This window comes from Cervus elaphus, chromosome 25, assembly GCF_910594005.1.
Source record: "Cervus elaphus chromosome 25, mCerEla1.1, whole genome shotgun sequence".
Classification (NCBI taxonomy): domain Eukaryota; kingdom Metazoa; phylum Chordata; class Mammalia; order Artiodactyla; family Cervidae; genus Cervus; species Cervus elaphus.
In genome coordinates, this window is record NC_057839.1 from 17,727,651 (window position 1) to 17,750,326 (window position 22,676).

General features: G+C 36.4%; 1 protein-coding gene across 3 annotated transcripts in view; it reads right to left on the bottom strand.

Moving 5' to 3' along the window:
- Window positions 1-22,676, bottom strand: part of CWC27 (CWC27 spliceosome associated cyclophilin) — a 245,543-nt gene that overhangs the window by 110,326 nt on the left and 112,541 nt on the right. For all 3 annotated transcript variants that reach the window (XR_006337842.1, XM_043887741.1, XM_043887740.1), the window contains exon 11: window positions 2,764-2,867. Coding sequence is in view for 2 of the 3 variants with exons in the window: in XM_043887741.1 (XP_043743676.1) it covers window positions 2,764-2,867 (104 nt within the window). In the remaining variant the exon portion in view is untranslated. The remainder of the gene's footprint in view (window positions 1-2,763; window positions 2,868-22,676) is intronic.

Genomic DNA, 22,676 nt, shown 5'->3' on the forward strand with positions numbered 1-22,676 from the left:
AAAACTTCACTGCTAGTAACTGAAAGTGAGTCAATACTTTCCTATTTACCTTGAAAGAAAATATAACATTCCAAAACATTCTTACAACCATTAGTGTTACAGACAAATGAGCACCTAGTATTAATGTCAAAATCTGTATTAAAAATAGTAAATTCTTCTTAGAGAAGGATTCAAAGTAATAAAAGTAGTAGTAATCAAGAAAACAGTCACCTTTAGAACACCACAGTAAATAACTGTTGCCTGTATGCAATACCCATCAATGTATGCTAAAATTAGTGGGAGATAATTAAAAAAGAAGCAGGATATTTGCCTAGTAGCAAAATATCTTCCCCCCCAACAGTTATAATCTCAAAGGGAAAAAGCAACTTAACAGTGTAGCAACTAAGCAGAACTCACATTAACCAAGTGATCATGGTAACATCACCAATAAAAAGACAACAGACATCTTGTTACTTTTGGTACAATGTATGGAGAAGGACACACCACTTATGTGGCAATCTTTCCAACAAATGTGTAACCTCAGTCTAATCATGAGAAAACAGGAGACAAACTCAAATTAGAGACATTCTACAAAATATCTAATCAGGATTCTCCAAAGTGTCAAGGTCATGAAAGACAAGAAAGGATGGGGCAAGTGTTAAAAATGAGAAGAGACTAAGGAGACATGATGACTAAATGCGCAATGGAATTCTGGAAGGAATTACAGAACAGACAAAGGACATTAGTGGGAAAACTGATGAAATTCTAATAAGTTCTGCAGTTAGTAATAGTGCTGTGTTAACATCAATTGCTTAGTTTTGATCCTTGTACTATGGTTATATAAGACCTTAACATTAAAGGTATATGGAAACTCCTGATTTTTATAACTCTTGTGTAAGTCTAAAATTATTTCAAAATAATAAAAAAAATAAATGGCCCTTTCTGAGACTAAAAGAAAAATGACAGCAACCAAATGATCACAGTTGTAGAGAAGCTAATTTTAACTGTCTTTTAGATTTAGGGAAAATCCAGGTATTTCTAGATGATACAAGAAAAATTAAATTCAGAAACTTACCAATATAATTCTCTAATTACAGCATAAAAAGAGTTTTAATCTGGTTAACTTTCATATAAACAGACTGAAATAAGCTCCAGAAGAATCTTTTTTGTGTTAAGAAATCAATGTTTTAAGACTCAAATCTTTCTTTACCTAATTGTATTAAGTATTTCAAAGGCATATAAATTAACACAGCACTGTTTACGTCTAATACAAGTCTTAACTGTACAGCTCTATTTCAGAAACTTCCTACTGCAGTTCTCTCACTCCTATGAGATCATAAACTACAAAAGTAAGAACCATCTATTGCCAACTTCACAGTATATCACGGACTTTGAGATGGAGTATGGGAATAACAAATACTAGCTCAGAAAAGAATAAAAAAAATGAAGATCTTCCCAGTTAAAACACTTCATATATTCCAAGTGTTTTTTAATCATAAGAAATAATCTCCTGGGAAAATTATACATAAACTTCAAGAATCCTTATTGTACTTCTTCAAACCTCAATATTGCCAATATATCTTCTTTCTATTCTGGGTTACATTTTACCCATATGATCTAGTCACATATATAAATTTATCCTTTTTTTAAATTCAGTCTATAATTTGTGTCATTTGGGTGAGTTAACTTTAATAATTTGTTTCACTCAAACATATTTTGGCAATTTCAAGTTCTTCATCAAGTACCTGCCTTTACTATAATAGTCACTGGGAACATGGTGCACATCATCTAAGAACTTTGAGCTTTAGAGAGTTATGTGGTATTACTTGTGCTACTTAAAATGAATAATAATCATATGGTCAAATGCTGTACCACTATTTGGTATTGGAATGTGTATTCTTTAAGGTTAGATGTTAGATCTTATACTTTGATTTATCTCCAGTCACTATTACAGAACCTAGTATCAATTGATAAAAATATTCATGCTTTCCAAAAGCATGAGAATATACAAGATATATGTGCAAAGCAAATTTAATAAGCCAAATTTAGTGTACATCATTAATGATAACAATTAAATTTCTGATCACGTTCACTGAATCTACAATGTATTTTAGTATTATAAAAAGAAGACAGATTTGAGGGTTCCAATTGCTGTTTTGGAAACTGAACATTACATATTTCATAGCTGAAACAGTTTAAAGATCTTCAGTGAAATAGCTTTTCTGAAGCTGTTCTAGCTTAATAAAAAAAAAAAAATCACAGTACAATAAAGAAATATTTAACCTGTATAAAAAGCAGGGTATTATTCTGATAAGCTTTTGATTATTTTTTATCAATGTTTTAGATTTTCTGTACTTAAGAGCAAAATAAACAAAAAACAGGAATTCGTATTTAATACTATTCCAACAGTGTATGAACAATGTTTACACAAGTGCCAAATGTAGGGCCTAAACGCTTTTATTAAATGTTTTAAAGGGTACACAATGTAAAAAAAAAAAAAAAGAACACTCTATCCTGTGCACTTCTAGATATGTGCTATGACAACATAAGTTTTGTCTGATGTTAAGTACTGTCTTTATTAAGGAACAGTAGTTATGATCACATTTGATTGAATTTCCTTCTCAGACAAAAGTCCTAAGTGAAACAATTTTATTGACTAACTAGCCAAAGAAAGTAATAAACAAGACCACCACTCAATTCAGGAAGGATAGAGGGAATAAATATCAAGTGAAAATATAAGCTTGAAAAAAAAAAAGAAAATATAAGCTTGATAACCGTGCTTACCTTCACTTCTTTTTTCTGCTTGTTTTGCGGAATTTTCTACTTTCTTCTGTTTTGCTGCTAAAAGCTCCCGCTTTAATTGTCTTGCTTCTTTTCTGAGTTCTTCACTACAAATCAAAAACAATTAAGTTTATAACAGACTGAGAAAGTTGTTTAACAAAAACACCTAAATCCAGTTGTCATATATGGTAAGAAAAAATGAATAATGTAATTCATTCTACTTCTGTGTATGTGTATTTATGGTACGGAAGTGAAATGAAGTGACAGTCACTCAGTTGTGTCCAACTCTGTGCAATCCCATAGAAGCCTGCCAGGCTTCTCTGCCCATGGAATTCTCCAGGCAAGGATACTGGAGTGGGTTGCCATTCCCTTCTCCAGGGGATCTTCCTGACCCAGGGATTGAACCCGGGTCTCCCTCACTACAGGCAGATTCTTTACCATCTGAACCACAGGGAATGGAAACATACTTAAAAGATATATTAAAAGTTGTGATTTCACAAAAGCAATATAACATGAATAACTACAAAATACAGGGGCATCCCAGGTGGCACAGTGGTAAAGAACCCTCTTGCCAATACAGGAGACCCAGGAAAGGCAGGTTCGATTCCTAGGTTGGGAAGATGCCCTGGATAAGGAATTGGCAACCTACTCCAGATTCCTGCCTGAAAAATTCCATAACAGAGGAGCCTCGTCGGCTCCTCCATGAGGTTGCAAAGAGTTGGATATGACTGAAGCAGCTTAGCACACACACAGGCATGCACCATGAAATATAGCTCCCTTCAAGTATATCAAACAGTTGATGAGTGATAAATGAACCTTTGTTTTCCCTCTAATTTACTTTCAAATTTAACATTCTAAATTCAGTTTAATAATGCATGGAGATTCCAAATCAAAACAAACTTTTTAATATAAATACTATTCACTAAACCTGGGCATACACAAAAAATATCTGACTTCAAAACTTAATGAATTGGTACCAATAACTACCATTTATCAAGCAATTATTACATGCTAGGAGCAATGCTAAAATTTTTCTTAAACTCAATTCGTTTCTAACCCTTTTTTTATTACATGCTAGGAGCAACGCTAAATTTTTTTTTTTAAACTCAATTAGTTTTAAAACCTTTTGATACCACAATTTGGCAAATAATTTCCTCTTCTGTGAAACCTATCAGGCTGAGATATTTTGATAATTAATACAATCATATATCAAAGGCAAATGAAGATGTAAGTGCTGACTTTACTGCAACACTTAATGTTATGTGACTGGTTTTTACAAGCCACTTTAGGGCAGGAGATTCAATTTCAAGCCTTGGAAACAATTATTAACTGCTCATGTCATGAACCCTGTAGGTCACTTTCGAACAGTTAAAAAAAACTATGCATTTTATATCTGTGAATGTCAGGCATTCACTCTATTTTCAACACGCTAGAGTGTGTCATGGAGACTGAGGACACTGTAGCCCAAGGAGGCACCCCATTCTGGAACAGTCTCTAAAGACACTCGTTCTACGCTGATTCAGCCTTTAGTCAGTTCAGTTGCTCAGTTGTGTTTGACTCTTTGTGACTCCGTGGACTGCAGCACGCCAGGCTTCCCTGTCCATCACCAACTCCCGGAGCCTACTCAAACTAATATTGGATGGCGGTGACACCATCCAACCATCTCATCCTCTGTCGTCCCCTTCTCCTCCCACCTTCAATCTTTCCCAGCAGCATCAGGGTCTTTTCCAATGAGTTGTTTCTTCACATCAGGTGGCCAAAGGACTAGAGCTTCAGCTTCAGCATCAGTCCTTCCAATGAATATTCAGGACTGATCAGATCTCCTTGCAGTCCAAGGAACTCTCAAGAGGCTTCTCCAACACCACAGTTCAAAAGCATCAATTCTTTGGCACTCAGCTTTCTTTATAGTCCAACTCTCACATCCATACATGACTACTGGAAAAACCATAGCTTTGACTAGATAGAACTTTGTTGGTAAAGTAATGTCTCTATTTTTTAATATGCTGTCTAGGTTGGTCATAGGTTTTCTTCCAAGGAGCAAGTGTCTTTTAATTTCATGGCTGCAGTTACCGTCCGCAGTGATTTTGGCGTCCCCAGAAATAAAGCCTTTAGTGCTTCCTTCTAAATCCCAAGTCTCATATTTTTTTCCTCCTGTCCTGTATTAGAGTCACCAAACTGATAGGTTTTATAATGTGTGTGACTCAGTTCTTTTCACATTTTTTCTGTATCAAACACACACAGCCCTATTTGTATCTTCATGACCTCCAAGGTCCTCAATTCTAAAACTTCCCTCTCTGATCACTATGCTTTTAGCTTTCTCAGTCTTTCATTCCTACTGAACTTAGGCTCACTCTTTTATGAATGAAAGCCAATTCCTTAGTCACAGTTCATGGTCCGCCAGTCTTATTCTAACCCAATTGTCTGTCTGTGCATTCTGATGCTACGGTCAGTCATTTCACTGATGTCCTCACCAGGACCCATAATTTTCTTGTTTTTCTTGTTGGATACATCATAATCATCTAGAAGAATTGTTAAACCATGTTCAGGGAGACATATCTTCAAAAAATATGATTTCTTTAGATGTAAGACGTTGCCTGGGAATTTGCTCCTGTGACAAGCTACCCAGGTGACTGTAACATGCACTCAAGTTTGGGACCCAATGCATTAGGACCTTACAGTAGAAATTATCTTCTCTTTCTTAACAACTTCAAGCATTTCTACTTTACTGATCCTTTCATTCGGCCAACAGCATACTCAAATTTCCCTGTACTCTGCTCCAATCAAGAGATTATTATCTTTACAAGTGGACTCCTTGCCTGAAAGAACAGTTTATATACAGAGTCTAATTCATCAAGCTCTAAGTTCTTAATCTCTTGCAATCGATCCTTCTTATACCCTACTGAAACTGGTTCTATCTCAGTCGAATTCAATGGTCTTTTCTTAGTCCTGTTCTTCCTCTTTGGCCTTCCTATCATCCAATGATATGAACTACTTCCTTCTGAAATTTTCTGCTAATCAGACTATGTACCACTTTAGAGTTCTGATTCTCCATTTCTGCTCTGAATTACTCTTTTTCTTCTCATATTATAATTGTCATTTTCCTCATTTCTATACCCTGTATGCTGGCATTTTATCTAATCTTACAAACTATCACTTTTATAATAGGATATTTCCAAATCTAGATGTTTTCCCCTACACTTCTATTCTATTACAAATCTCTACGTAAACTAGTACTATCCAACAGAAATATAAGCCAAGACACACATACAACTTTTGTTTCCTAGCACATTTTAAAAGCTGGTAAAAAGAAACAGGTTATTTTTAAAAACATATTTTATTTAGTTCATTAACTCAAAATATCCAAAGTATTATTATGTTAACATGGAATCAATATAAGAATATTAATACACTATTTTACATTTTTTTTGTACCAACTCTTCTAAATGCAGTGTGTATTTCACACTTAGAGGACATCTCAATTCAAACTAGCCACATGTCAACGGCTTAGATCCAGATGTAGTTTGAGGCTAGATGTCACAAGAATTACAAACTCTCTATGTCCAAACTCCAAGTCATCTTTTCCCTGGCCAAATCTGTTCCTTCTCCTGAAGTCCCTATTTGATCACAAAACCGATTTACTTCTAATGACCAAACTCTAAACTTCCCTTGGGACTATTCACCCTCCCTTTCACTGAATCGCTGTCCAAGTATGTCATTTTCTGATCTCTCTCTCACAAGCAACTGCTCTTCTTGACTCTCACCATCAATGCCGGGGTTAGGCTCTCATGATCTCTTTCTCAGATAAATGCAATTACTTCCTATTTCTTGAAGTTATATGAAAACAGAAAATAGCAACCACATCCTTGCTCCATCCACTAAATACCCTTATCTATTTATCATACTAGCTTAATTTTTTTTTTTTTTGGTAAATAATTCAGGAAATTCAGATGATATTTTCTGAAGATTAAGGTGAGGGGAAGATTATTTTGAAAGCTGAAGAAGTGCTGCATGACATCTGAACAAACTAGTTATCAGGGTGGTCTGAAACATGCAAAGAATGAGGGGCAATGAGAGTATAAAACTATTGTAGAGCCAGTAAAGCAAAGATACCAAAAAGACTAACACAGATATTAAAGCACAGATATTAAAAAGATCAGGAAGTCCTGATTTAAAAGCCAATTCTGTCACTTATTGTCTGGGAGACCTAACAACAATTATTTAACTTCTCTGAGACTCAGTTTCCTTATCTATGAAATCAGAGTAAGGTATTTAAAATATTAGGCATTCAATATATTTTCAACAAAAGATGGCTATTATTATTTAGATCATCTGTTAAAAATAGTACTACAGTTAAGGTCTGTTTGTCAAGTAGAAATATTTTCTTATTTATTATAAACAAATGCCACCTCTACTACATATGAAGATCAACTCTGTTCATAATTTTTAAAAAGGGCAATGAATGTTTAATGCCAGCTTCTAAATATCTACTCTTAAATAGACAAAGATTTAGATACACTGCTGAAGCAGCCATAATAATAAACAAACTGAACAATGATGAATAAAAGCTCAAAAAAGACAAAGTAAGACAGAGAAGGTTTTGTCTATATACATAAAAGTATGTTTCATTATACCGAATTTTTCAAGTAATTAAAAGTTTACAACATTGTCAAAATCTTTCAAGACTATTCAAACAATACCATTTGTCAGTACATGTGGGATCTGTAACTCTTAGAATGAAGTGCATGTTTTTAACCTAGTCTTTAGATCACAGTCTAGTTTTAGGGGACCCAATCTTATATTCTCTGGAATATAATTTCATCCATTGGTAATAGAATATATTTGAACCTGCTAAAATAAGAATGAAAATTGTAAGCCTGGACTATACTGCTTAGCAGTATAGTCACCTTACACTGCTTACAAAGCAAGAATACAAACTGTGGGCTTGCTTGAGTCCAGGCAGCATCTGTTTGGCTTCATCAGAGCCTAGTTTCCACGTGTATGGTAAAATAAATATTTCTATAAGCCACTATTAATTCTAAGCTAATTAATTTTTTTCCTAATAGATCTCTAATTTGGATTCATTTGAATTTTAACATGGTTTTTATGACATCTGCATCAGCAAATTAGGCATCAGCTAATTCTTCATCACATATATTTTTTAATTTGGTAAATCTGTAGTATACTTTGCTCCAATAAGAAAAAGAATTTTAAAAAATCACCCCAATAAAATATCAGGAGCCTACACTTCACTATGATCACAGTCTCCATCGTGGTCTACATGCTTCTGCTCTGACCTTTCTTCCATTTACTTTGCACACTGAGGCCAAATCCTACAATTCTACTTACTGATCATTTCAACTCCTTAAGTCCTACTGACTTGTGCACTAATTTCTTTCCCCAGCATTCAACTGCCTCTCATGAGAAACTGTCGAACTACTTTTTAATTTTTATCTGTCATAGATCCTCTACAATTACTTTAAATTTCAGCCAAAAACATACTAGGCATAATTACCTTGGCAAACTCTGAGCTTCAGCACACATACATCTTTGTTCATGCCACTTCCATTATCTAAAATGGTCTTTCCTTCCTATTTCTGCTAACTAAAGTTTTCCTCATTTTTCAAGGTTTCATGGAGAAAGTAGCCCTTGAGCACAGCATCGGGGCAAGGTTGTCAAGCTCAGTCAGTTCAGTTCAGTTGCTCAGTCGTGTCCGACTCTTTACGACCCTATGAATCGCACCACACCAGGCCTCCCTGTCCATCACCAACTCCCGAAGTTTACTCAACCTCATGTCCATAGAGTCGGTGATGCCATGCAGCCATCTCATCCTCTCTCATCCCCTTCTCCTCCTGCCCCAAATCCCTCCCAGCATCAGGGTCTTTTCCAATGAGTCAACACTTCGCAAGAGGTGGCCAAAGTACTGGAGTTTCAGCTTCAGCATCAGTCCTTCCAGTGAACACTCAGGAATGATCTCCTTTAGGATGGACTGGTTGGATCTCCTTGCAGTCCAAGGGACTCTCAAGAGTCTTCTCCAACACCACAGTTTAAAAGCATCAATTATTTAGCGCTCAGCTTTCCTCACAGTCCAACTCTCACATCCATACATGACCACTGGAAAAACCATAGCCTTGACTAGACGGACCTTTGTTGGCAAAGTAATGTCTCTGCTTTTTAATATGCTATCTAGGTTGGTCATAACTTTCCTTCCAAGGAGTAAGCATCTTTTAATTTCATGGTTGCAATCACTATCTGCAGTGATTTTGGAGCCCAAAAAAATAAATTCTGATACTGCTTCCACTGTTTCCTCATCTATTTCCCATGAAGTGATGGGACCAGATGCCATGATCTTAGTTTTCTGAATGTTGAGCTTTAAGCCAACTTTTTCACTCTCCTCTTTCATCAACAGGCTCTTTAGTTCTTCTTCACTTTCTGCCATAAGGGTGGTGTCATCTGCATATCTGAGGTTATTAATATTTCTCCCCGCAATCTTGATTCCAGCTTGTGCTTCTTCCAGCCCAGCGTTTCTCATGATGTACTTCACATATAAGTTAAATAAGCAGGGTGACAACATACAGCCTTGACATTCTCCTTTTCCTATTTGGAACCAGTCTGTTGTTCCATGTCCAGTTCCAAGTGTTGCTTCCTGAGCTGAATATAGGTTTCTCAAGAGGCAGGTCAGGTGGTCTGGTATTCCCATCTCTTTCAGAATTTTCCACAGTTTATTGTGATCCACACAGTCAAAGGCTTTGGCCCAGTCAATAAAGCAGAAATAGATGTTTTTCTGGAACTCTCTTGCTTTTTCGATGATCCAGCGGATGTTGGCAATTTGATCTCTGGTTCCTCTGTCTTTTCTAAAACCAGCTTGAACATCTGGAAGTTCATGGTTCATGTACTGCTGAAGCCTGGCTTGGAGAATTTTAAGCATTACTTTACTAGCGTGTGAGATGAGTGCAATTGTGTGGTAGTTTGAGCATTCTTTGGGATTGCCTTTCTTAGGGACTGGAATGAAAACTGACCTTTTCCAGTCCTGTGGCCACTGCTGAGTTTTCCCAATTTGCTGGCATATTGAGTGCACCACTTTCACAGCATCATCTGTCAGGATTTGAAATAGCTCAACTGGCATTCCATCACCTCCACTAGCTTTGTTCATAAGTGATGCTTTCTAAGGACCACTTGACTTCACATTCCAGGATGTCTGGCTCTAGGTGAGTGATCACACCATTGTGATTATCTGGGTTGTGAAGATCTTTTTTGTACAGTTCTTCTGTGTATTCTTGCCACCTCTTCTTAATATCTTCTGCTTCTGTTAGGTCCATACCATTTCTGTCCTTTATCGAACTCATCTTTGCATGAAACGTTCCCTTGGTATCTCTAATCATCTTGAAGAGATCTCTAGTCTTTCCTATTCTGTTGTTTTCCTCTATTTCTTTGTAATGATCACTGAGGAAGGCTTTCTTATCTCTCCTTGCTATTCTTTGGAACTCTGCATTCAAATGGGAATATCTTTCCCTTCTTCCTTTGCTTTTCGCTTCTCTTCTTTTCACAGCTATTTGCAAGGCCTACTCAGACAGCCATTTTGCCTTTTTGCATTTCTTTCCCATGTGGATGGTCTTGATCCCTCTCTCCTGTACAATATCACAAACCTCCATCCATAGTTCATCAGGCACTCTGTCTATCAGAACTAGTCCCTTAAATCTATTTCTCACTTCCACTGTATAGTCATAAGGGATTTGATTTAGGTCATACCTGAATGGTCTAGTGGTTTTCCCTACTTTCTTCAATTTCAGTCTGAATTTGGAAATAAGGAGTTCATGATTTGAGCCACAGTCAGCTCCTGGTCTTGTTTTTCCTGACTGTATAGAGCTTCTCCATCTTTGGCTGCGAAGAATATAATCAATCTGATTTCCGTATTGACCATCTGGTGATGTCCATGTGTAGAGTCTTGTGTTGTTGGAAGAGGGTATTTGCTATGACCAGTGCGTCCTCTTGGCAAAACTCTATTAGCCTTTGCCCTGCTTCATTCCATACTCCAAAGCCAAATTTGCCTGTTACTCCAGGTGTTTCTTGACTTCCTACTTTTGCATTGCAGTCCCCTATAATGAAAAGGACATCTTTTTGGGGTGTTTTAAGTTCTAAAAGGTCTTGTAGGTCTTCCTAGAACCATTCAGCTTCTTCAGTGTTAGTGGCTGGGGCATAGGCTTGGATTACCATGATATTGAATGGTTTGCCTTGGAAACGAACAGAGATCATTCTGTCATTTTTGAGACTGCATCCAAGTACTGCACTTTGGACTCTTTTGTTGATCATGATGGCTACTCCATTTCTTCTAAATGTCAAGCTCACTGAACCTCAATTTTCTTATCTATAAATAGTGACTATATTCAGCCTATGTATTATAAAAAGACCAATCCAAAGATTAAGGGTTAAAATAAGGGCACTATTAGGTGCTTAGGGCTTCCCTGGTAGCTCAGCTGGTAAAAAATCTGCGTGCAAATACAGGAGACCCCAGTTCAATTCCTGGGTTGGGAAGATCCCCTGAGATGGGATAGGCTACCCACTCCAGTATTCTTGGGCTTCCCTTGTGGCTCAGCTGGTAAAGAATCTGCCTGCAATGTGGGAGACCTGGGTTTGACCCCTGGGTTAGGAAGATCCTCTGGAGAAGGGAATGGCTACCCAGTCCAGTATTCTGGCCTGCAGGATTCCATGGACTGTATAGTCCATGGGGTCACAATGAGTCAGACACGACTGAGCGACTTTTACTTTCATTAGGTGCTTAGAGTGTGTGCTTACCTGCTCAGTCGTGTCAGACTCTTTGCAATCCCATGGACTGTAGCACACCAGGATCCTTTGTCCATGGGGATTTTCCAGACCAGAATACTGGAGTGTGCAGCCATGCCCTCCTCCAGGGGATCTTCCCAACCCAGGGATTGAACCCAGGTCTCCTGCATTGCAGGTGGATTCTTTACCGTCTGAGCCACCAGGGAGGCCCAAAGTGTTTGCCCCTCAGTCGTATCTGACTCTTTGTGACCCCACGGTCTGTCCATGGAATTCTCCAAGCAAGAATATTGGAGTGGGCTGTCATTTCCTTCTCCAGGGGATCTTTCCAACCCAGGGATTGAACCCAGGTCTCCTGCAAGCAGATTCTTTACCATCTGAGCTACCAGGGAATTTTTTCTTTTTTAAATAAGAGGAATACACTACAACCAACTCATGACTATTAAATTATATAAGCAATTTAAATAATTAAAACTTTAAATAAAAATCAATGATTTTATGTAAAATGATATTAATTGCTATACTGTTAAAGATATACACTCTAATCTCCTTGATGTTTTCATCTTTAAGCCCATGTCCATTCCAAAATATTAAACAAAACTTTTGCATAAAGAAAAGAGACATGTTTTAGAAGACCTAGATCCAACATCATTATATGGTTACAGGAAAGCAATTAATTCTCTTCCTTTATCTCAGTTATATCATCATCTAAAAATAATCTGAGGAAGGTATAAATTAATATTTTTGAAATGCATAATCAACTATAAATATAAAAAGTGACTGTACTCTGTAGATCATTCTATTTCAATTCCTTTGGATTTAGGATCTTAAAGCCAATTATCTAAAGAAATGGTGAGAGGTTTTAGACACAAAGTAGGTGAAGGGTAGAGATAGTAAGATTTTTCTATTTTTTCAATTTTTTTCAATTGCCTAAATCAATTACAATACTGTAATTGATACAGTAAATACTGTAAACTTGATACAGACATCCTAATTCTTTACGCAGTTTTCCCCTCAATATGCTTCCTACCCACTGAATGAAAAGTACATTTAGACTTGAATACCTTATTTTTGAGCCGAGTATTTTTCATGCAACAGAGCACACTATGAATAAATAAGTAGGCAGTATATTTACATTTTTATCAGACTGTTTATATTACTTTATAAAAGGTAAAATTCTTGTAATTTTTTAAATCGTACAACTTTTCAACTTGAGATTGAGGATTTAAAATGGCAATGACAAGTATCCTGCATAATTTTCAGTCAGTTTTTATTTTTTCCCAGATGCTTTTCTCATTTACTCCAGTTTCCAGGAATGTGCCTTAGGAAAATTTTGAGTTATATCTGTTCTTTATACTTATGGCATGAGAAATATTATCTTAATATAAGGGTGGTGAACTCAAACACTGAACTCTAACATTCACTTAAAAAAAAAAAAAAGGTAAAATTATCAAGACCTGAGTACTTCACATGCTTTTGAAGAGAATTTTAATCTATAAAAATAAAATGGAATATGTATATATATCTTACATAAGATGGTAAATGAATTTGCTTAGAGACCTTGTTAAGCAAGCTGACCGCTAAACATGTCCATTACAGATCAGTGCTTCTTGGACCATGGATGTAGTACTTGCAGTTAGCTTAAGCCTGCTGTTTCCCAACATCTGATAAGAATTCATAACACATGGAAATGGTTGCAAGCTAAACAGCACAGCCTTCATGGTTTTTAAGTTTGTCGCTTTAATCACAAAGATACTGAATCTGTTTGTAATGAAACAACAGCTTGGCTATTGATGAAATCATAAAATGGCCATAATGAAAGCCCATCATAAGTATTAAAACTATAAATGTATGACATGATTTTTAGTACGGTATCATCAGCAAGAGCAGAAAGAGCAGAGATGCAGGTTAAACATGTATCAGGAAGTATCATAATGTGCTATAGTTTATACATTAATTTTGAAAGTATACACAGGAAATAAAAAATAAAAATCAAATTAAATCACAGAACCCCTGATTTGTGTGTACAAAGTTCTGTTCTACCTGTTACTAGCAGTATGGTCTTAGACAATTAAGCTAACCAATGTAAATTTGTTTCCTCGTCTTCAGCATTAAGGTAAAGTTGTAAGGAAGAAACATGATTTCACGGAAATTACTCAGTATGCTGAACATGGTGCTTGGCTCAGAATATGTGCCCAACATGAGTGTGCTTCTTCAATTACCATCATTATTCCTCTCCTCTCCAGTACTAACACTACTAGTCTTACTACTTACAGGATTAATTACTGACAAAATGAGATCTCAGGCGAACTGAAGAGATTAAAAAGGGAAATCCTTCCATTTTTCTCATGGATGCACAGATTTCAAAAGCCTACTGATAAGTTTTTTGTGTGTGTCTGATGTACTGCTTGGAATAAATATCATATGCTATGAAAATGAGAAATATAAAGTAGAAAAAACCCTAAAAATTACTAAATTCTTATATCTTAATTGCGGTTACTAAACACTTGGAATGGAATTGCTTATTATCATCCATTATAGTCTAGTTGAGAAGTTAAGAAATAGATCAACAAGGAAATGTATATCTATATATATATATGTGTGTGTGTGTGTGTGTATACACACTTATAATTCCTATGAGGGAGATTAACAGAGAATCTACATTATTTTAGTCTAAATGATCCTAGAAGTATCTATCAGAAGATAAAATTTAATCTGAGAGATAATGTTTCACATGCCCTTTATGATCTGTTATACCACTATGTAGGAAAAGAAAGACTATAATGCCTATCCATAGGTACATAATCCCTACCTGTATGTACACTGAAATTTGGGAAGAAGGAAGAATTTAAATGCATCTGCAACTAGCCTTTAGACTTACAGTCTTATTCCTTTCATATGAAAGATCACATTTATTTTTAAATAAAAAGTTTAGACATCTGATATAGATTGTCAACCTCTTTCATATCTTAGAAAATCTTATTGTCTATTCCAGAACAAACTAAACAAGAGTAAATCCTGCACTAAATCATAAAATATCCAGAATAAGCATAGGTGATAGTGTTATTCTGTATAAATACCAAGTAAAAAGTTCTAAATCAAACATGTTATTTCACAGGAAGAACTTGGCTTAGCCAGTATTTCAGAGAAGTGGAGTAAATCTGTTGTGGCAGAAGTTCGGTCTTTAGCCATATGTCTATTCCATAATCCAACTTTATAGAATGACATTAAATCAATATGAAAAACAAATGAGGTTTCCAATTCCAGTAAGGCAGAATACTAGGTAACCCAAAAACTCTCTTAACAATCAAATACCTAGGAGTGCTGAATAATACACATTAAAAAAAAAAAAAACAAAAAACACCTTTAAATGCATAGCTTAGCTCACTAAAAACCAAGGGGTTGAAAACCAAGGGGAAGACTAAAAACCAAAGAAGCACTGGTACTATTATTGAGACACTGAGTTATTGTCCCTAGGAATGTGGGTTTAACATGGGGTTTTAATCATGAACTAGAACTCCTACACATAAAGCTAAACATTCTCCACTCACTGGAAGGGCAGGAATAAACACATCAACTAAAAAATAGAGAAAGGCCACAGTGAAGCTTGTCTGTCTCAGGTCTATGTGGGTACATAGGCTTTCAAGCTAATGAATATTCTCAGGGTAACTAAGGAGTATTTTCAATTAAAATCACTAACGACGTATAGTACTCTAATGCACCTGCTTGAACTAAAAGGAAATCCTCTCTGAAACAAAGAATCTTTAATTTAGATATCACAGAATTCTAAAAAAAAGTTCTAAAAACATTAGCTCTCAATAAAGAGTTTATAATATACAAGGAAACAAGGCATTGTTTGTAAGAATAAAAGCAACAATAAGTAATAGAACCTGACTCTCAAAAATTCAGATACTGCAAAAATAAAACAAATATATTTAAGATATGGAAAGAAAGAAAGAGAATAAGGAACTGAATATGAGATCTACAACAGCAACTGGAAAATGAATAAAAATACTTTAGAAGTAATAAATAGAATAGTTAAATTTAAGCTTAATGAAAAGTTGAATAGCTGAAAAAGAGAATGAGTGAATCAGAAGACCTATTTGAAAAAAAATGCATAACACAGGATGCAAAATACATAGACAAAAACATCAACTATGAGAGTTTAAAGGACATGGAAGACAGAGTGAGGTCTACCATATGTGTAAGTGAAATTGTAGAAAGAGAAAACAGAGTAAGATTGAGATAGTAATGTCTGAGAACTTTCCAAAATTGATGAAAAACATTAGCCTTCAGATTCAGGAAGCTCAATGAATTTAAGAAGGATAAATAAAAGTAAAATACAAATGTAGACATCTCGTAGTCAAAATGCAGAGCACCATAAACAGCCAGCATAAATTAATAAGGATAAATCACTTCAAACTGAGTTCACTTTTTTCTTTGACAGTACACTGGACAGAATCCCAGGGACAGAGGAGCCTGGTGGGCTGCTGTCCATGCGGTCACACAGAGTCGGACACGACTGAAGCGACTTAGCAGCAGCAGCATCACACTGAACACACTGTGAGAATAAAGTAGTCATGGACTTACGCAACAAAAGATTTAAGTGATATCTTTCATTACAGCCGTTAAAGCAGAGAACAAATAATGCCTGGATGCTTAAGCAAAAATGATTATGAATTAGTCTCAACTAGTGCAATTATTCCAAGAATGCTAAATAACAGGTCAAAGTTAACTTCGAGATATATTTCTACTAAGATACTGTCCACTAGGTCCTTACCATGTTCTGGCATATGATGTTGCATTGAATATAAATCAGAAGACAAACCAATTACAGGTAGAGGGTATATGAATGGGTCAGGAGGTAAGAGGAGTAACAGCAACAGCAAGAACAAAAAGGACTGTGAGGCATTTAGTTGACCGCACAGTCTGAGTCAACACAATGATGTGACTGCCAAAAATGTTTATGTTCACTAGGTCTAGGTGGTGCTAGGTGGTAAAGAACCTTCATGCCAATGCAGAAGACATAAGAGATGCAGGTTCCACTCCTGGGTCAGGAAGATCCCCTGGAGAAGGGAATGGCAACCCACTCTAGTATTCTTGCTTGGGGAATCTCATGGACAGAACAGCCTAGCAGGCTACAGTCCATGGGGTCACAAAGAGTCAGACACAACTGAAGTGACTTAGCACACAAGAGAAGTTATTTTCACCTTGTGTAACTGTTCTGCAGTCCTTGAATGTTCTTTTCTCTTTGCTCAGTTCTCTTTTCTTGTTCTCCTTGCTTTTCAGTGTTTGAGGATTCTATCTGATATATCCGTTAGCTCAGAGATTCTTTCCTGAGTCCAGTCTACTAACCAACCCATCAAAGGCATTCTTCATTTCTCTTAACAGTGTTTTCGGTCTATAGAATTTCTTTTTGGTTTGTTCTTAAGATTTTCATCTCTCTGCTAACATTGCCTATTTTTCTTTCATGCTGTCTACTTTATCCATTAGAGCCTTAAGCATATTAATCGTAGCTGTGTCAAATTCTCAGTTTGATAATTCCAACATCCCTGCCATGTCTGGTTTTGATGTCTGCTTTATTCCTTCAACTTGTGTTTTTGCTTTTTGGTATGCCCTACACTTTTTTCTTGATAGCCAGATATTATGTACCAGTAAAAGGAATTGCTGTAAACAGAACTTTAGTAACGTAATAGTGAAGTATGGAGAAAGGGGGTGTGTCCTACAGTCCTATGATTAGGTCTCAAGTCTCTTAGTGATATTATGCCTCTGGACTGTGGAATATAGAAATGTTTCTTAGGTTTTTTCTCCTCCCTTAGGTAGGGACAGGATGGTTAGGATGGGCTGCAGCTGGTTGTTTCTATTCTCCAACTTGGAGGATTAGAGCCAGCTGAAGCTGGCTATTTACCTTCTCCTAGGTCCGTTAAGCTTTGATAACCTGCAGCAAGTTGCTGCTGCTGCTGCTGCTAAGTCGCTTTAGTTGTGTCCGACTCTGTGCGACCCCGTAGATGGCAGCCCACCAGGCTCCCCCGTCCCTGGGATTCTCCAGGCAAGAACACTGGAGTGGGTTGCCATTTCGTCCTCCAATGCCTGAAAGTGAAAAGTGAAAGGGAAGTCGCTCAGTCGTGTCTGACTCTTAGCAACCCCATGGACTGCAACCTACCAGGCTCCTCCGTCCATGGGATCTTCCAGGCAAGAGTACTGGAGTAGGGTACCATTGCCTTCTCCTGCAGCAAGTTGAGCTCTGGTTAACTGGCTTTCCTTGAAGGAAAACAAAAAGAGTGCTCTGGCCTAAGTCAAAATGGATCCTTTCTTCCTCCTTTTAAAGGAAGGAGTAGAAATTTTATTTCTGTGATATTTACTATGAGGACCTAGTTAAGCATAAAAAATAAATCTCACAATACTGTGCCCCCCACATGACCGGGTGCCCCTGGAGTTTTTAACTCTCAGACTTATCCACACTGAGCCTCCATCAATTTGTCAATTATAGTTCAGGTGTCATATTCTAGCACTGGTTCCCATGCAATTTCTGCTTGTGCTCAGATAAACTGACTCCCTGCATTCAACTGTTTATCTCTTCAATCTTGGCCGGCAGCCACAGGGCAGTCTGCCCTGTGTCCTCACCTCTTTTAGTGACCCAAGAAGAGGGAAAGGAAGTTTAGATAGATAATTTTATTAAAAGAGAATAGTTTATTGTACTTGAATTTAACACAAAAATACTAAACGGAAGTAAACCAAGAAATTTCTAATTTCTATATAAATGTTTGGCTACCCAATCCAGGATTCTTGGACTTCCCTTGTGGCTCAGCTGGTAAAGAATCTGCCTGCAATGTGGGAGACCTGGGTTCTACCCCTGGGTTGGGAAAATCCCCTGGAGAAGGGAAAAGCTACCCACTCCAGTATTCTGACCTGGAGAATTCCATGGACTACAGTCCATAGGGTTGCAAAGAATTGGACACAACTGAGCGACTTTCACTTCTTTGTTTCAAGAGCTTTCTTAAGAACTGTCTCCATTTTACAGAAAAATGTTATGAAAATACTAAGAAAATAGAATCACTTTTTAAACTACATGATTTAATTTTAGTTTATATTGATTAACATTCTGCCCTAAAGGTTGAGGAAATTAGTATACTTAACATTTTTTTCCCACTTTTTCCTTCCTTCATTTTCCAATTTGGGTTATGTTAGTGTTTTTAAATTGTCAGAGTCTACAGCATCTGTGCACAAAATTTTCAGTTGCATAGCCTTAGTTTTCTATTTAAATGGATTCATTGTTCACCACCATCTCTTTTACCCCAGTACCTCTCTCTGGTTCTCAGTTTCAGAGACGGTTGGAATAAAGTTTACTTACTGTTAATGATAGTTATCTCTGGATATTTTTCGGTGAGTTGTCATTTTGGGCTTCCTATTTTTTTCCTCTCTCTGATATACTGCTTCATTTTTTATGAGCAGGCATTATTTTTACAAAAAACTAAAGTCATGTAAAAAAATTAATAAGCTATATTTAGTTTATATATATATATAGTTATATATATTTATATATATATATGGCATTTAACTATATATATATTTATATATATAGTTACTCACAGTTTCTAACACTGTGAGTATACTATGTAGTATATACTAAATAAGAATAGTCATAAGTTAAGGGGAAAACAGTATCAGAACACCAATCCTGGAAACCACCAGAGGGAGGTGTGGAAACTAGGAAAGAGCAGAGACTTTGTGAGAAGAACGACATCTCAAATGTAGCACATAGGATAAAAAAGACTAAGAAAAAGACATAATTTAAAATAATGTCTGCCTAAAAAAGATGAGGTCGTTTTAGTGAAGGTCATACTTACTCAGTGACAGAAAAGCATTATGCAAATTGTTTATTACAGATTTCCCATTTCCCCCAGTATTCTGAAGTCTGCTTTCCTGACATCAAAATGACTTCAACATTACATAAAAGAATGAAAATGTAAACAAATGATTTTAAGTACAAAATGGAGTATATGACTATATAAGGAAAAGAAATTGAGGCAAAAGTTTTTCTGGCATTTAGCTGGACTTTTATCAGTATGAATCAGAATTATATAAATTGGCTCCTAGAGAATCATGAGGTTTTATACAGTGTTCCACAAATGGAGTTGCATGGAGGTGTTCCTCTTATATTCCTGAAACTTTTCACATTTTAAGTTTAGGGACAATTGGCCCTGCCTTTCTTATAGCATGCAGAGATGCTGAGGTCTCTCCTTCATCTACAACTCCACTTCACATGCCTCCTGAACCATTTACGAGGAAGACAAAAAGTACAATGTGAACTAGCGTTATCCTGGCTCCAAACTAGAGCCAGGATACCTTTTTACAGCTCAAATTTGATCTCATTGCTTTCATGCTACACAGCACTCCTTAATTCTCAATGTCCATATGCATTAACTCCACTACAAGGTTCTTCACGGTTTCAGTTGTTTTATCCTCCAGCTCTAGTTCTGGTGCCTCACTCCCTACGTGCATCCCACACATTCTAAAATCCGACTGTAATAACTCCTAGAATGTATCATAATCTTTAACACCTACTCCTCATGGCCTACAATACTCCTCCCCTTACATCCTTCCTCCGCATAACGCACATTTATCCTCAGGTCTCAGCTTTCATGCTGAGACTTCTGAACTCCTGATACTGGTACACAAGCTGCCTGTATTTTATCCTTACTGTCACACTTACCATACTGTATTTTAACTCTCTATTATTTCTTTGTAATCTCCATTAGTCCAATAAAATTGAGTCACTTCACTTTTACAACCGTAATAACCAGCACAGAATCTGACACATAAGCAGTATTCAGCATCCAGAAAACACATCAAATTGAACTAAACTGCTGGTGGCATTTTCTTCAAAACTGCCTAATGCAGCAATTTATCTTCATTTTGGATAGGTGAAAAAAGTACATTTAACACTAAAAAAAAATAATTTCTCTTAATCACTGACAACATATATCAGTACTAAATGTGTGTACCCTTGAACTCAGCAATTCCAGGCATTCATACTAAGGGCTCCAAAGTGTTCAAGCACCTGAACTAATGCAAAAAACAAAACAAAACAAAACAAAACGTGCTGGCTGTTCATTACAACATCATTACAAATGGAAAATGTCTATTTAAAATAATTAGACTATATAATATAGATTACATAATAAAGACAAAGAATCAATTTATATAAAACCATGTGTTTGTGTGTGTGCCAAGCCATGCTCAGTCATGCCCGACTCTTTGTGATCCCCTGGACTATAGCTCGGCAGGCTCCTCTGTCCATGGGATTCTCCAGGCAAGAATACTGGAGTGGGCTGCCATGGGAAAGATTTGAAAGTAAGTTTACCAAAATGAAAACAGTAATTAGCTCTGTACAGTATAATACCACATGGCTTACTGATGTTTATAAACTCTCAATTTTGATTATAAAGAAAAATCTATTTCTGTTTAAAAAAAGAAGTTTCTTTTTTAGGAGAATTATTTGAAATAATTTTCCCTGAACATGTTTGGTATGTATTATGATTCATTGTTCCTTCCTTGATCTTCTTTAGAACGAAAAAGAAATAAAATTAAAAATTATAACTAAGAAGTTAAATTTAATCAACTGAAACTTCTCCGATGTCCAGCACTCTGAATGCATCATTCTGACCAATTTAAGAATCCATCTGTTAGAACTTACTGATTTCCACAACAGTCACACTGCATAATCTCAGCTATTTTAGAGCTTATCAATAAAATGTACTAATCCAGAAGAGAAGACAGCCTTTGGCATATTTGAATGCTTATACAATGTTTAGATTTTCCTATTTGTAAGACAAATTCTACTATAGGGCATATCTGTACTAAGTAATAAGTCAGACTATCACACAATGGTATTATTGAAATCTTTAGAAAAGCTTTCTTAAAATTTCCATTGCAATTTTATTACCTGTCACTATGGGTAAACTTGATGTATGGATTTTATAGAATTATGAACCCAAATTACTCAAAACTTTTTGCTCAAATTTGATCTCACCTCTCAAAACTATACATTTTGGGACCCACACTGAAATATGCTTTTGATCCACAGCCACTAAGAAGGTGTTTGGAGAATGAACATAAACCTTAAAATTTTTTTTAAAGCTTCTTTCCTATCCTAAGGGCCATGGGGGAAGGGGACTGAGGTTGGGGGAAGGAGCAAGAAACCAAGACAATAAGAGGAAAAGAGGAAAAAAATTATAATATTTTTAATAGTAAAAAGTAAAGCTCTTAATTTAGAGGAAAAACTCCACTAGTTTTCTTTCCTTTCTGGCTACATAACACACACACAGTACAGTATGAAAGTATTACATAGCCAATAGGCACTGAGCCACAGCCAGGGCTATCAATCTGTGTTTCCTGACTTCTGTAAAAACTCTCACCTACACCTGTGAGATTAATTAGTATGCAGATTCTCTACTTCTAGAACCCTGGCTGATATTTAGCTGAAAACAAGCTGCATCCTCAGAGCATTAGTGGCTGGATGCAAGAACTGACTCACTTCCAGGCTACTGCTGCAAAAAAGGTCAGTTTTTCTTTTCTGCAAGTTGATGTAAACTTAACCTCTCTGTAGGTTTCCCTCTCTGTTACCACCTGGCAGACAAACAGGACCAAAAATGTTGCTTGAACTGTGCTAGACCAAGCCATCAGGAAAATAAGGACAAGATGTGAGCTAGAAAAAGCACTTTGGAAACTACTTGCACCTAATAAAAACACATTTTTAATTCAGCTTAATGTGAAATCCAAACTAGCTCAATCTAAATGGAAAAGATGCTTTATTTACACTTATGTGAGTTTTTAATTTAGGCTTGATTCATGATTCATGAATAAAAGCTGCCATTTTACAGAATAAGATGCACATTTGGACATCACGTACCCCTTGTGCTTTTCTTTAAACCAATATGATATGTGTGTCAAGATTATTTGTCCTTGAGTCCAGTTCAGTCGCTCAGTCGTGTCTGACTCTTTGCGACCCCATGGACCACAGTACGCCAGGCCCCCTTTCCATCACGAACTCCTGGAGTTTACCCAAGCTCATTTCCATTGAGTCGGTGATGCCATCTAACCATCTCATCCTCTGTCGTCCCCTTGTCCTCTTGCCCTCA